At 47.1% G+C, this 15,845-nt stretch overlaps 1 protein-coding gene across 2 annotated transcripts in view; it reads left to right on the plus strand.

Moving 5' to 3' along the window:
- The first annotated feature begins 3,374 nt into the window (after nt 1-3,374).
- LOC309647201 (uncharacterized protein) overlaps nt 3,375-15,845 on the plus strand; it is a 17,361-nt gene continuing 4,890 nt past the window's right edge. For both annotated transcript variants that reach the window (XM_082434340.1, XM_082434339.1), the window contains exon 1: nt 3,375-5,726. In XM_082434340.1, coding sequence (XP_082290466.1) covers nt 5,124-5,726 — 603 coding nt within the window. In that variant the 5' untranslated portion in view covers nt 3,375-5,123. The remainder of the gene's footprint in view (nt 5,727-15,845) is intronic.

The following is a 15,845-nucleotide window of genomic DNA, read 5'->3' on the forward strand; positions in this document are numbered from 1 at the left end:
ATTAGAGAAGATGAGTCCTGAGGGTCAGCAAATGGGTAGGTGCTCAGACAGCCCGGAACAAGCAGAAATATCCAAAGCAGTTTCTGCAGTGGTGTAACAGAGCTGGTACCCTTATCCACCCAGAAAGCCAAAAACCAAAGCCTCAATCTTTTCTCAAAGTTTTTGAGAAAAAAGTACATGAAGTGTATCTGAGTTACTTGGCTCCTACTCATTTACGTGTTGTTGCATTTATCTTCTTGAGCACAAAGTAGCTGTTCTTTCCTTCATCAATCTCTTCTCCCTTGGACTTCAGAGAAGGAAATGACTACTTCCTATAAGGGGGTGATTTGCCAAGGCTTCATGGAGGTGACATTTGAGTCGAGCCTTAAAAGATGGGTAGGGGGACTACCCTGGCGGTCCAGTGGTTAGGACGCCACACTTCCAAGTGCAGGGGGTGCGGGTTCGATCACTGGTTGGGGAACCGATCCCACATGCCACGCAAAACAAAAAAAAAAAAAAGAGATGGGAAGGATTGGACAATGTAAATATTTGGAAGCATATAGGCAGAACACTGTTTGACATAAATTGTAGCAACGTTTCTCTGGCTCTATCTCCTAAGGCAAAGGAAACAAAAGCAAAAATAAATCAGTGGGACCTAATTAACCTTAAAAGCTTTTGCACAGCAAAGTAAACTATCAACAAAATGAAAAGACAACCTACTGAATGGAAGAAAACATTTGCAAATGTTATGACAAATAAGGGATTAATATCCAATAAATAAATAAATATTTTGAAGCAGGCATTCCTGGCAGTAAGAACAGCAGCAGTAAAACACAGAATTGGAAGCTTGTAGTGACATTAATGGAGAATAATTTGGGGAATAAAATATACAAAAAGAATAATAAAAATATGGAACATTAAATAAACGCTACGGTAGGCATTCTCTCAAATGGCCCCCAGTGATCCCCGCCTCCTGACCCACACACTCTCTGTAATCCCTCTCCCGGAATGTGGGCTGGATTTATTGACTCACTTCTTTTTTTTAATTTATTTATTTCATGTATTTATTTTTGGCTGTGTTGGATCTTCGTTGCTGCGCGTGGGCTTTCTCTAGCTGCTGCGAGCGGGGGCTACTCTTCGTTGCGGTGCGCTGGCTTCTCATTGTGGTGGCTTCTCTTGTTGCGGAGCACGGGTTCTAGGCGCGCGGGCTTCAGTAGTTGTGGCACGTGGGCTCAGTAGTTGTGGCTCACGGGCTTCATTGCTCCGTGGCATGTGGGATCTTCCTGGACCAGAGCTCGAACCCGTGTTCCCTGCATTGGCAGGTGGATTCTTAACCACTGTGCCACCAGGGAAGCCCTATTGACTCACTTCTAATGCATAGAATATGTCAGAAGTAATGGGGTATCCCTTCAGAGATTAGGTTATAAAGAGACTGTGGCTTCCTTCTTGGGCTCTCTCTCTTGCTCTTATTCTCTCTCAGATTGTGTGCCCTGAAGAAAGCCAGCTGCCATGTCATGAGGCCTGGTGAGGGGCTGAGGATGAAGTGGTGGGTTTACAGGTGTCCCTCCCCACCTCCAGCCGAGCTTTCAGGGACCTCGTGGCCAACTGTTTGACTGCATCCCTTGAGAGACCTTGAGGTAGAAGCATCTAGCTAAACTGTGCCCAGCTTCCTGACCCACAGAAGCTGAGATGATGTTTGTTGTTTTAAGCCACTAAGCCTGAAGGTAATTTGTTATACAGCAACAGGTAAATAACATAAGCACTTAGTCTAATGCGCCAGACACTAAAAGTGCCTCATATATGTGATGTCACTTAATCAACAATATTAGGTGGGTATTATTATCCCAACTTTTTTCAGTTGAGAAAACTAAGGTTTAGACACCTGCCTGTCATCTATCTAGTAAGTGGAGGAGCTGGGATTCAAACCCAGGCTGTCTTACTCCTGGGCTGGTGCTCTTAACTTGGACACTGTATATTCTACGAGGAGTCCCTGTGGGTTACAGTTTGGTCCACTCCCCCTGCCCCTCTGCCCTTCTCCAGGTCCCCTGTTGGTTACCCAGTCTTCATGTCTCAGCAGATCCTGGAAGGAGACTTGGAATTCTTCGTAAGTTTTTGAACAGAATCTCACTCTCTACACTCAGTTACCTCTGCTGACTCTGCCATTTGCTTGTTGAAGCTCCATCCCTGCTGTTGGCAGTGGCCACCCATCCCCAGGAACCTCAGCCTCCTGATCTTCATCTCCTTGCCGCTGCTTGTCCTGGGCAACACCTGTGGTCTCGGAAGTCAAGGCTAGTTGTGCTACACTCAGGTGGGGGTAATGGCAGTATTTCTCTTGCCCGGGGCTCGAGGTTGTTTCCTTGGAGACCACATCCTATTCTTCAGGACCCAACAAATGTAATTTTTACATTTACTTGTATCATGGAGCTAGGAGAACCCAGAAGGTTCTGCTCCCACTCCAGGGGATGGAGAACTCTAGCCCTGCGAGTCTTTCCTTAGTCTCTGATAAGAAAATAGAACACTGTCCAGCCTTACTCTGCTTCCCCCACAGTTTAACTGGGCAGTGGTTTGTTGCGGGGCGTTCCTGGGAGATTGACACTTGCCTCTGCTAGTGTGTCACACGAGATAGTCCCTCTCTGGGCCTCTGCAGGGATGCAGGGGTGCAGATGTGTGGGTTGCCACATGCTCGGTCCTGAGTGACCATGGTATTCCTTCTGGTCACAGCATCTATGGGCAACTCAGTGAGACCTTTGACACGTTGGCTGAGTCTCAAGAGGTCTATGGATGAATGATTATCTTTGGCTAATATTAACAACAAACAAGTAAAGTAATCAAACCTTATGAGTTAGAAACGACCTTTCATGATTGATAAAGACATTCTTCACTGTTGACCAAATATTACATTTTGCTGTAGTGTGTGTGTGTGTGTAAGCTCATAAGCTCAAAGGAAATGACTGCTCACAATGTTAGCTCCAACCAACTGGACTTTACACCTCAGTTCCCTGTTAACCCTGAGTGGGAATGAGCAGCGTCCTAAGATTCAGAAAGAATTTACAATGGATGAACTGGGGTCTAAAGGCAACCTCTTGGAACTTCCCTGGAGGTCCAGTGGTTAAGACTGTATGCTTCCATTGCAGGGGCGAAGGTTCGATCCCTGGTCAGGGAACTAAGATCCTGCATGCCACGCAACGTGGCCATAAATAAATAAATAAATAAATAAATAAAGGCAACCTCTCCCTGGGGGCAGAAGAACTGGGCTCTTGTCCCAGCTCCAGCTGGTCTCTGGATGATCCGGGGCTGTTCACCTCACCTCTGTGAATATGTTTCCTTATATATTAAAGCAGGAGGCTGGAGCAGGTCACTCCTAAGAACCTTTTTAGTCTTGACTGTGGTTTATGGGACTTTGTGATTGTCACTAGGGCTGGCCTGTGAGCAGGGCACCACCACCTCCCTTTCCTCCCCTCACACCGGTTCCCTAGTCCCACTGCCTCTTCTTGAAGCAGTACTGGTTTATCTGAAACAGGGTTTCACCTGGAAGCACCCTCTGGCTCAGAGGCTGAGCACTCCAGGCCCAGCACCTGCAGGGTAAAGGAGCGAAGTCTTTGGCCTCCCAGATCGTTCCTAACAAGCGCAGAGCGTCCTTTCAGAAGGGTAACGTACTGGTCTCTAAATACCCACAGCAGCCATCCCACACTCGTTGGGAGATGAGGGACAAGGTGGGCAGTGACGAACATCTAGACAGCTCCCTCTTTCCGGGAACTGGGCACCAGGCTGGAGACCCACACAACGACGTTTTGAATAGGTTTCGTTTTACAGAGGCGGAAAATCAGCAAATGCTAGAATCAAAACTCAAACTCAAGTTCATGACAGAGGAGACATTAATGACTTCCATAAATATTTATTAGAGTGAAAGGGACCTCAACTCAATAAATCGTCTGAGCCGGCTTCAAGGCAGTTTCTCAAGCAGAGCAGTAAAATGATTTGCTCAATGTCATACAGCCAGAGAATGCCTTTGATTTGCATTGTGCTTCAAGACGTTTTTCTCTAGGGGGACGGTCTCAGGGCCCTTTAAAAATAAGCTCAAGAAAATGGAAGTGGGAGGCAGTCAGTTACTCTGCCTTCCCTCTGGTTCCTAACAGGACTTCCTTTACTTTTCCAGAGGATGTTCTTTGGCCTCTACACCAGAGGACCCGCCCGGAATCGAAGGGCCCTGGGTAAACACCCTTCCTTCTATCTTATCAGAATCCCTCCTGCCTGGGTTTATCAGAGGTGACTCACTTCCCAGAGCCCTTTGCGAGCACCCGGCTGGAATTGCAGGGCTGAGCAGGAAACAGCTTCTCCACCCTCTTCAGGGAAGGACATCTTAAACTTCCCCTCTTCTCCATCCTCCCCACCGCTGGGAGCTCTGCCGCCTGCATTTAGGGGAGCTGGACTCCAGAATTTGGTCCCTGCTTTCCCCACAAGCCTCTTCCCTGTCGCTGGCCTTTAGGGGCACATGATCCCCAGACAGCTGGGGGGACATGGGAAGCGGGGCTGGTGAGTGTAAGAAAGAGCTCAAATGCTCTGAAATGTAAGCCAGATGGCGGGTACCCCATCCCCATTCTTGCTGGAGGCAGGGCACTCAAGGAACACTTCCTTTCGAGCTAGAAGTATTAGCTGCTCCCACCTTCAAGAAATACATTTTTGAGAGTAAGACAAATGATGGTTTGGTTAAAGAGGCCAAAGCCCTTAATACTCCCTGTATTTTCATCATCATCAAGGTCAGATGTAGAACAGCAGCTCAGGAGAAACGTCACATTGGTTTCTGCGTCCCAGCTGGGGCAGGCCCAGGGCAGCGAACTGCGTCACCTACGTCCCCAGTCAGAACAAATGGATGGGTTTCTCCCTCCCTCCCTCTTTCTTTTCCTTCCTCCCTCCCTCCCTCTCTTCCTTCCTTATTGTTGAGTGGGGACCATCTGCCAGGCACTGTACAGGGTACAGGGAATCCAGTGGGAGTAGGGGTCCTCTGGGCCTCCCAGTTCCACTGGGGGAGAGAGACAGACACCCAGACATGGCAGCTGTGAGGAATGTTGCAAAGAAGAGGTTATTGGGGCCTCAGGGTGAAGTGACTGGTCTGAGAGGCCAAGACAGGCGCTCCGGAGGAAGTGATGTTTGAGTCGGTATCTGAAGGGGCAAAAGGTGCGAGGGAGTGGGGGCATCCCAGGAGGAGGGAAGGGCTTATGCAAGGGCCCGATGGGAAAACGGCAGAGAATGGAAAGGTGGCCAATGTGGCCCAGGGCAGAGCGGGAGGGGACCCAGGAGGGAGGCAGGGCTGGAGGACCAGCGCAGAGCACGAGACACTTTCAGAGTCTTTATGCCCGGAGCCTAGGGAAGCCTTCAAAGGGATGGGAGCAGGGAGTGACATTCAGGGAACGCTGGATGTATATGTGGGCGCCCAGTTCAGTGGAAGCCACGGGCCCAGAGCCTCTCCGCCCTCCCTGTCAAGCAGTGCCAATGGGTGGGGACATTCCCGGGAGCAGCGAAGTGAACCAGGACATGGTGGAGGCAGGGCAGGGACAGATGGTCGGAGAGTGGGCCCTCAGCATCACCTTCTCAGTCCTGTCCTCGCGGAGCTCGGGCCCCCAGGTCTGCCTTCCCCAGATCCTGCACACACACCCGCTCCTGGGGCGGCTGAGCGTACCAGCAGAGGCTTCCGAATGCCGCCTCTGCCCCGGTTACAGCACAGGTGCCGTGAATCAGCCACCTGCATGGTGAGTCAGGGGAGGGGGTGAGCACGCCAGTGCTGAGGAGGCTGCAAAGGCAGGTGGGTACTCGGCAGGTGCCAGCTTGCGAGGGAGCAGCCCCTTCCCCCAGGAGCCTCCTCAGAGAAATCCTTTGGACCCATCCCCTGCAGTTTCCCTCTCCCTCTCCCCTCCCTCCCCCCCCCACCCCGGGCTGGCAGACTGCCACCATCACCATGGTTACGCTGGCTCCAGCTTGCAGCCCCACAACCAGCAGGAGTCAGAGCAGGGGGAGGGCGGCGGGGCTCATTAGTCTTCCTATTGAGCTGGGTTCTTTTAAAACTGGCCCCTGGTTGCACACTGCAGATGCAAGGCCTAGCCGCTCACCTGGAGGGCTCACCTCAAACAAGCACAAGATGAGAACGACTGAATAGAGCATATATACCAAGGAGGCTTATTTGCACCATGCACGGATGCACCATAGCTTCCCTTTAAACACTGATGCATAAGAGATTGTTGGACATGACTGATTACTGGAGATTTAAGGCCCACCCACTGTGTGACTTGAGGTAGATTTATAAGGCGTTGGTGGTTAGAGGCTATTTGGAGCCAGACAGATCTGAATTCAAATCCTGACCCTGCCACTTATCAAATGGTTGCACTGGCACAAGTTATTGAAACTTGCTGGGCCTCAGTCTCCTCATCTGTAAAATGGGGATAATAATACCTACCTTGTAGGTTGTGGTGAGGATTAAAGATAATTTATGCAAAATGTTTGGCACATAGTAGGTGCTAAAAATGGTTATCGTTGTTGTTGCTGTTATCATGACAGTGTTCTGAGCCCTTTGAGATGGTCCACTTGTATTGGTTGATTTGAAGCTAACACAAAAGGCCAACGTTAGCTTAAAGACTGCCAGGACCGTGAGTTTTAAGATGGTGGGTAGAGCATTTTCCACCCCGTCCTCAGAAGTCTCTTAGACGTTGGAGACATATGTAACCCTGAACCACAGTACATGAAGACAGTGGAAAGGTGAAGGAATCAGCAGGGAGAAGGAAAGTCCACACTGAGTGCCTGAGGACAGGGGTGGCATATACCAGAGAGAAGGCTATGGCCTGTAGAACTGTGGCAAGCCTCAAGAATTGGGGCACCAGACTTCCCTGGTGGCGCAGTGGTTAAGAATCCACCTGCCAATGCAGGGGACACGGGTTCGAGCCCTGGTCCGGGAAGATCCCACATGCCGTGGAGCAACTAAGCCCGTGTGCCACAACTACTGAGCCTGTGCTCTAGAGCCCACGAGCCACAACTACTGAGCCCACGTGCTACAACTACTGAAGCCCGTGTGCCTAAAGCCTGTGCTCCACAACACGAGAAGCCACCGCAACGAGAAGCCCGCGCACGAAGAGTAGCCCCCGCTCGCTGCAACTAGAGAAAGCCCGCACGCAGCAACGAAGACCCAACGCAGCCAAAAATAAATAAAAATTTAAAAAAAATTTTTTTTAATTTATAGAAAAAAGAAAAAAAGAATTGGGGCACCAGGTGCTGTGGAAGAGAATGATGTGGGGCCTGAAGACAGTGGGATTCTTTAGAAGTATTTGTAAGAGGCACGTAGACTTCTGCAGGTCCCAGCTCCAACTTTACCTTTTGCAGGAGAGAGGAGGTTTATTTTTCTTTATTATTATTATTAGATTTTTGGCCACGCTGCGCGACCCGTGGGATCTTGGTTCCCCGACCAAGGATCGAACCTGTGCCCCCTGCAGTGGAAGTGCAGAGTCTTCACCACTGGGCAGCCAGGGAAGCCCCAGGAGGTTTATTTTCTAGAAAAACTGAACCAGAGAGACTTTGTGGCATCAGATACCGAGGGAGGCTGAGGTGTAATCTAAGTAAGCCCCCTCCCCTCCCCTCCCCCACCTCGCCTCAGAACACCAGGGCAGGAGATTGAAAGATTCTTTTCTGCAGAAACGGACCCACACCAGGAAAAAGACCTACACCTATTGACATGTGGAGTCTTCTGGTGAAAAAACCCATTGTCTACCTGATCTTCCTAGAATAAATCCCATCCATGTACAGGAGACCTTCCAGTCAGCTCTTCAGGGCTTCATCCTTGAGCGGCAGTCAAGGATCACAGGTGAGAAAGCATCCAACACGACAGAGAATAAAATAATCAGGCAGGAAAACAAAAGGATCTCTGAAGGAAGCAGAAACAAAGAGTGAGCAGCAGAAACTGAATGTATTTGATATCTTTAGAGGCATAAGGGAAGACACTAGATCCATAGGATGTGATGAAAAAGAAACAAGTAGAGCAAAAAAGAGTTCCTGGAAATAAAATGAACAAAAAAATGTCAAAAATTCTGTAAGTTTTGGAAGATATAGTTAAGGAGATTTCCCTGAAAGCAAAAACAGAGAGAATAGACAATAGGAGAAAAAAGGATGAGAAAATTAGAGGAGTGACTCAGGAGGTTCAATATCCAATAAGTAGTTTCAGAAATAACAGAGGGAAATTATGGTAAGGACATTATCAAAGAAATAATATGAAGATGCCCTAGAACCAAAGGACACAATTCTTGATGAAAATGCCCAGCACAATAGTTGAAAATGGACCCAGACCAAGATACATCATTGTGACACTATAGAACTCTACGGGAAAAAGGAAATCTTTAGAGTTTTTAAAGAGAAAACTAAAAAGTTTACATATAAAGCATCAAGAATCAAAATGGCATTGGACTTCTCAATAGCAACGCCGGAAGTTAGAAGACGTTGGAAAAATGCTTTCACTATCCCGAAAGAGAATTATTTTTAGCCTAAATTTCTATTCCTAGCCACACTATCAAATAAGTATGAGGGTAAAATAAAGATATTTTCAAACATGCAAAATACAAAAAATATTTACATCAATTGTATTCGTTCTTGGGAAACCACTGGAGGATACTCCATCATGATGAGGGAGTAACCAAGAAAGAGGAAGCCTTGTGATCTTATGAAGGACAGGGGAAAAGGGAACTTCCAAGATACTGGTGAAGGGCAGTCCCAGGAGGACAGCTATGAGGTAGGCCTAGGAACCAACTGGTCGAGGTTAGAGCACAGCATTGAGGACTGCAGGAAGAATTTCTCCAGAAAGTTCTGATTATCAACAGGTTTGAGATGTTAAAAAACAAAAACAAAAACAAAAAAACACTGAATAAATTGGTTTGCAGAGTTGTTGGAAATATGGAAAGACTTAGATGTTTACAGAAAACAAAGCAAATGCAAAATAGGGAGGAACAATCAACCCCAGGAAGAAGAAAATGTTGAGAAAAAGAAATGTAATCTCGATTCACTGCTTGGCTCAGTAGTGAACAAGGTTTATTGTTTATAAGCATAATAATGAAAACACTCTGTGTGGATCTAACCCAAAATTGATAAACAATTGTATTGGAAGGATGCAAAGCACAGGAAGAGGAGGAGGAGTGATCTAAAATATTCACTTACCATAGAGTGGGAAATATTTAAAGCAAGTGACTCAAGAGAGAACTGTATATGCCTATTATCTAAAAATATGAATGTAAATATGAAAAAAGAAGGAGGAGGAGGAGGGGAAGAAGAAGAAGAAAAAGAAGAAGCAGCTATGAATGTTGCAGGTGGTTGCCTCTGGGAACAGAAGGAAGATGAGGGAGGAAAGAGGTCAAGGGACTCTTACAGATGTTATATTTTGATTAAATACAAACAAAAATTAATTAAAATCCAGTAAAGGAAGTAAGACTGGACCTGCATTGGTCAGATGCTGACCTTACCTCCCCCAACATAAACTGAGGGTGCTTTTCAAATCCTTCAACCACAAAGCCAGCAGAGTCAAAGTGGCAGACACATGCACAGCATTAGGAGAATTCTGGAATTGGGACTCGCATTCCCGCTAATAGGAAAACACCGACAGTAACAACTAACAATGGTTGCCATAGGTTTTCAAGGCACCCTAGCAAGGTAGGTACCATGTTACTCCCTGTTTTAAAGGAAAACACCAAAACTCAGAGAGAGTCAGGATTTAATGGAAGTCTTTGATATACGAGTGGTAGAGGCAGGAACTAAAGCCAAGTCCTCTGTGGTAGATTTTATTTTCTATGATGGACTAATCCCTCATGCTCTTCTTCCATGCCTCCATCAAAAGATGGGGTCTGTTCCTCCACTTCGTTGAATCTGGGAAGGTCTTATGACAGCTGGGACCAACATAAAACAGTGTGAGTGATGCTGGGTGACTTCTCAGGTCATAAGAAGACTTGCAGCTTTTGCTCTGGTCTTGTGAGATGTTCCTTCTGGAACACTCCCTCTGAAAAAGCAGCTTCCATCCTGGGAGAACCCTAAACCACATGTAGAAGTCATATAGGCACTTTTGTCAACATCTCGGCCTAACGGGCATCAACTGCTGCCCATGTGAGTGAGCTGCCATCTTGGACATCCAGCTCAGGTAAACCTTCAGCTGACTCCAACTCCAGTCACTACCTGACCGCAAGCACATGAGAAACCCCAAGTGGACCTATTCGCCTAAGATGTCAGCCCACAGAACGGTGAGAGAGAATAATAAGAGTAGAATTTGAAATGATGAAATTTGGGGAGTGATTTTGTTACATGGCAATCGGTAACTGGAACATCATCTGGACACCAAGTCTACATTCTTTCCTCCACACCACCTATAAGTGTTTCCCAGCAGAGACATTATTAGAATTTGGATGGGAGAATTTTTTATTTTTCAGAACTTCCCTACACACTGTAGGACCCTTAGCACCCATAGCCCTTGCCCACAAATCTGATACCCCTCCCCCCATACCATAGTGATACTAAAAATGCCTTCACATTTCCCCAAATGACTCCTAAGAATAACATCCCCAGGTGAGATCTCCAGGGAGACAAAGCCACCTTGAGATTATTTACAACTGAATCACACACGTACAAATGGAAAAGCTGGGGCAGCTCTGTCAGTGGGAAAGGACAGAAAGGGAAAGCACACAGGGTATAGTTACCAGGTCCAAACGCAAGGTCTCTGCTGCCCTAGCTCTGCCATCTGGGTTGCTGGTAGAGACCTTTCTGGCCCCAGCCTCCCTAAGCCTTGCAGAAACCATTTGGTAGTAACCATGCCTGTAGGGGGAAACAGTGTGGAGGAATGACAGACCCATAGAACACTGATCTGGGAGGGAACCGACAGATCTTCCAGGTCCACCCTCTCACCTGACCGCCTACTGGAGCCAAAGAGGTGGGTGTGTGCCAGGACGACACCCCAGGCCCTCCCGCCCCAAGCCTCATGTTCTATCTACTCCTCAAACAAGGAAAGAGCTGTGGCTGGGGTTATTAAGAAGGTGAAATGGGTGCATTCAAGTTGGCATGTAGAATCCAGCCATTCAAGTCAGCATAACAGGAGTGCTGGTTGTAGCAGTTTGCCAGGGCTTCCGTAACAAAGGATCACACACTAAGTGAATTAACAGAATTGATGGTCTCACTGTTCTGGAGGCTAGAGGTTCATGATCAAGGTGTGGGCAGGGCTGGTTCCTTCCGAGGGCCATGTTCTCCTCCAGCTTCTGGTGGCTTGCTGGCCATCTTTTGCATTCCCCTGACTGCATCGTCACATGGCATTCTCCCTATGTACATCTGTGTCCAAATTCCCTCTTTTTATAAAGACCCCAATCATATTGGATTAGGGCCCACCTTATGTCAGTATAACTTCATTTTAACTTAACTTCTGCAAGGACTGTTTCCAAATACAGTCACATTCTGAGGTACAGGGGGTTCAACATATGAATTTCTGTTGGTGGGAGGGACAAAACCTAACCCATAAAAAAAGGGTTCCGTGAACTCACATGCTTTCTGTTTTCCATGTGAAGTGTCACCTTAGATTTCCTAAGTTGGCATCTTGTTTTGTCTCTTGGCTTAAAACCATACTGTGCAGTGAATTCATTTGAAAAAAATCTTATTAGGCCAGACAAACCTGGGGATCTGTCTCTTTTACTGAGACAGCAATCTGCAGCCCGAGATCTGCTTCGGCAACTCCCAGAAGTCTTTGGTGGGGCTTCTAATCTGCTTCTGTGGACACACCTGTGACAGCTGTGACGGAGGTATGAGTCACATTCTGCCTTCAGAAGGATCCCAAAGAAAGATATTAGCTGGCTGAAAACACCTGGGAAATGCAGCCACCTGGGGGGTGAGGAGCCTTCCAGCTTTGGAAGCACAAAATATTTATGACAGACAATGGGATGTGAAAGAATATGGGGAAAGCCTGATGTCATTGGAGTCCAGGAAGAGGTATTTAATTAATTATTTATTCATACATTCTTTCAGCACATTCTTAGTAAGCACCCATCATGAGCCAGGCACTGTGACACTTAAAAGCTAGTGGGGAAGGGCTTCCCTGGTGGCGCAGTGGTTAAGAATCCACCTGCCAACGCAGGGGACACGGGTTCGAACCCTGGTCCGGGAAGATCCCACAAGCCGCAGAGCAATTAAGCCCGTGCACCACAGCTAGTGAGCCTGCGTTCTAGAGCCCGCGAGCCACAACTACTGAGCCCATGTGCCACAACTACTGAAGCCCAAGTGCCTAGAGCCTGTGCTCTGCAACAAGAGAAGCCACTGCAATGAGAAGCCCGCGCACCACAACGAAGAGTAGCCCCCGCTCACCGCAACTAAAGAAAGCCCGTGCGCAGCAACGAGGACCCAATGCAGCCCAAAATAAATAAATAAATAAAATTTAAAAATAAAATATAGTGGGGAAGGACAGTAAACACACAAGTAATTTCTGGTTGTGATAAATGGTATGAAGGAAACAGTGTGTAATAATAAGGAACAATAGGATATCAACTTTTAAAGGTGGTCAAGGCGCCCTCTCTCATGAGGTAACAATTAAACTGAGACCTGAAGGATTCAGGCCAGGGTGCTCTAGGTGGCAGGAACAGCTTGTGCAAAGGCCCTGAGTTGGTGATGAACTCGGTGTGTTTAAGGAACCCAGAAGAAGCAGATGTGCAGTGGTGGAGGCGAGAGATGAGGCTGGAGAGCAGGATGTGGGTCAGATCACACAGGGCTCTGTGGGCCGGGAAGGGGAGGCCAGATTTCACACAGATACTGTGCAAAGCAGCTGAGGAGTTCTAAGCAAGAGAGTGACCCGATTTGATTGTTTGTTTTAAAAAAAAAAAAAAAAATCATTCTCGGGACTTCCCTGGTGGCGCAGTGGTTAAGAATCCGCCTGCCAATGCAGAGGACATGGGTTTGAGCCCTGGTCCAGGAAGATCCCACATGCCATGGAGCAACTAAGCCCGTGCGCCACAACTACCGAGGCTGCGCTCTAGAGCCCACGTGCCACAACTACTGAAGCCTGTGTGCCTAGAGCCTGTGCTCCACAACAAGAGAAGCCACCGCAATGAGAAGCCAGTGCACTGCAACGAAGAGTAGCCCCCGCTCGCCGCAACTAGAGAAAGCCCGCGCACAGCAATGAAGACCCAACACAGTCAAAAAAAACAAAAACAAAAAATCATTCTCGGGCTTCCCTGGTGGCGCAGTGGTTGAGAGTCTGCCTGCCAATGCAGGGGACGTGGGTTCGAGCCCTGGTCTGGGAGGATCCCACGTGCCGCGGAGCAGCTGGGCCCGTGAGCCACAATTACTGAGCCTGTGCGTCTGGAGCCTGTGCTCCACAGCAAGAGAGGCCGCGATAGTGAGAGGCCCGCGCATCGCGATGAGGAGTGGCCCCCGCTTGCCGCAACTGGAGAAAGCCCTGGCACAGAAACGAAGACCCAACACAGCCATAAATAAATAAATAAATAAATTTAAAATAAATGTGATTTGAATAAAATATAAAATCTGGTTAAAAAAAAAAAAGGATTCCTTCTAAAAAAAAAAAAAAAAATCATTCTCTTTGCCCATCAGATTGGCAAAGAATAAAGTTTGAAAACATGGTGTTGGCAAAGGTGTGGGAGACAGACAGACTCTCACACGGCTGGTGGAGTTATAAATCGGTATAAACCCTAAGAGGAGCAATTTGGCAATATTTATCAGAATCAAAAGTGCACAATTTTTACCTAGGGGCTTTACTTCCATGAATTTATTCTACACATGTATATTTCAAAATCGATGTATACTAGGTTACTCATTGCAGCATTGTGTATGATTGTAAAAGACTGGAATAGTCTAAATATCAGTAAGTGACTAAATCCAATGATCTTGACAGATAAGGGCTTGGATGAGTAAATGCTGGTCATGCACACACTACACTGCTGGGCAGAGGCGGGCATGTCCTGACATGGCTCAGCCTCTGAGATGTGTATGTAGCCAATGATTAAAAGCAAGTTTCAGGGCCGTGTGTATAGTGTACACCTATGTTATTTGCGTAAGAAAAGGATGTGTTTCTGTGAGTTTGGTGTCCTCCAGGAAGCAAGACACCAGAATGGAATTAGAAGCGCAGAAGATTTGTTGGGGGAAACAATGTTAGAGGATAAAGGGGAGACAAAGCAAGAGTGAGGTGGGAAGAGCTTTCAGATCCCAATGTCGCTCTGACGCCAGTGAAAAAAGAAGGGGAAGGGAGGAGATGCAGCTCTGAGAAGGTCACAGCCACAGAGCAAAGACCAAGTTACAGGAATCTTGCGTCAGGCAGGAGCGCTGCCGGCTCCATCACTGACCGGGAGCAGCAGGGAAGGTGCGGCCCCGGGCTGAGCACTGTGGTGAACCCTCAAGTGTAGCACCCCGAGGCTATGGACTGCCGACACCCCTCACCGTCGTACGCCCTGGAAGGCAGGTTTGAGCTGTACACCTCCATGGCTGCCACGGATTTTTATGCTTGGAATATTCAAGAAAGAGAGTAAGAAACTGTGCAACACAGGTTACCGCTGGGGAGAAGAAACTGAGGGCCAGAGCATAGGGGTCGGAGGCAGATGTTCCCCATACAGTCTTTTGCATCATTTGAATTGTCTCTTTTTTTTTTTTAACTTTTAATTCAGTGGCATGTAGTATATTCACAATGTCATGCAACCACCGCCTCTATCTAGTTCCAAAATGTTTCATCACCCGGAAGGGAAACCCTTTACCTGTTCAGCAGTTGCTCCCTCTTTCTCCTTCCCCCTCTATCCTCACTGCTCCCCCCATCCTCTGACAACCACCAATCTGCTTCCCATCTCTACAGATTTACCTATTCTGGATATTTCATATAAATGGAATTATACAATACATGACCCTTGATGTCTGGCTTCTTTCATTTAGCATAATGTCTTTGAGGTCCGTTGTACCACGTGTCACTGCTTGACTCCTTTCTACAGTTGAATAATATTCCGTCGTATGTATATGCCACAATTTGTTTATCCTTTCACCTGTTGATGGACACGGGTTGTTTCCACCTTTTGGCTATTGTGATTAGTGCTGCTATAAACATGCATGTACATGTATTTGCTTGAGTTGAATTTTTAGTTCTTTTAGGTACATACCTAGGAGTAGAATTGCTAGGTCATATGATAATTTCATGGTTAACTTTTTGAGGAAATGCTAAATCATTTTCACAGTGGCTGCACCATTTTACATCCCCATGAACAGCGCACAAGTGTTCCAATTTTTCTACATCCTCGCCAACACTTGTTATTTTCCTGTTTTTTTTTTTATAGTACCCTCCTACCGGGTGGGAAGTGGTATCTCATTGTCATTTTGATTGGTATTTCCCTAATGTTTAGTGACAATGAGCATGTTTTCACGCGCTTATTGATCATTTGTTTATCTTCTTTGGAGAAACGTCGATTCAAGTTCTTTGCCCAGTTTTTAAAAAGGTTGTTTGTCTTTTTGTTGTTAGACGGCTTTATACAATTTGGATACTATATCCATATCACCATTTGAATTTTGATCCATATAAATACAGAGACCTTCTCGAAAGAGACATAAAATTAAAACTTTTTAATTTGGGGCGAGTGGAAGCAGCGGGTACAGTTCAGAAGCTGCCTTGGTGCTGGGCTAGAAATGCTGGTTCGGATGATGGCAGGGCCAGCAGAGATGGGGAGAAGTGGGCAAATGTGAGATGGGAGAGCTGGACCGGATATAGGGGTGTGAAGACAGAAACGAGGAATGAGGGACCCCTAAGCAGGTTTCTTGCTTGAATTCCTGGACGGGAGTGCTGTTTACCTGGAGGAGAGGCAGCCTTGGGATAGGGTGTAGGATCTAGCTTTGGA

The sequence above is a fragment of the Balaenoptera physalus genome (genome assembly GCF_965194825.1).
Source record: "Balaenoptera physalus genome assembly, chromosome: 17".
Classification (NCBI taxonomy): domain Eukaryota; kingdom Metazoa; phylum Chordata; class Mammalia; order Artiodactyla; family Balaenopteridae; genus Balaenoptera; species Balaenoptera physalus.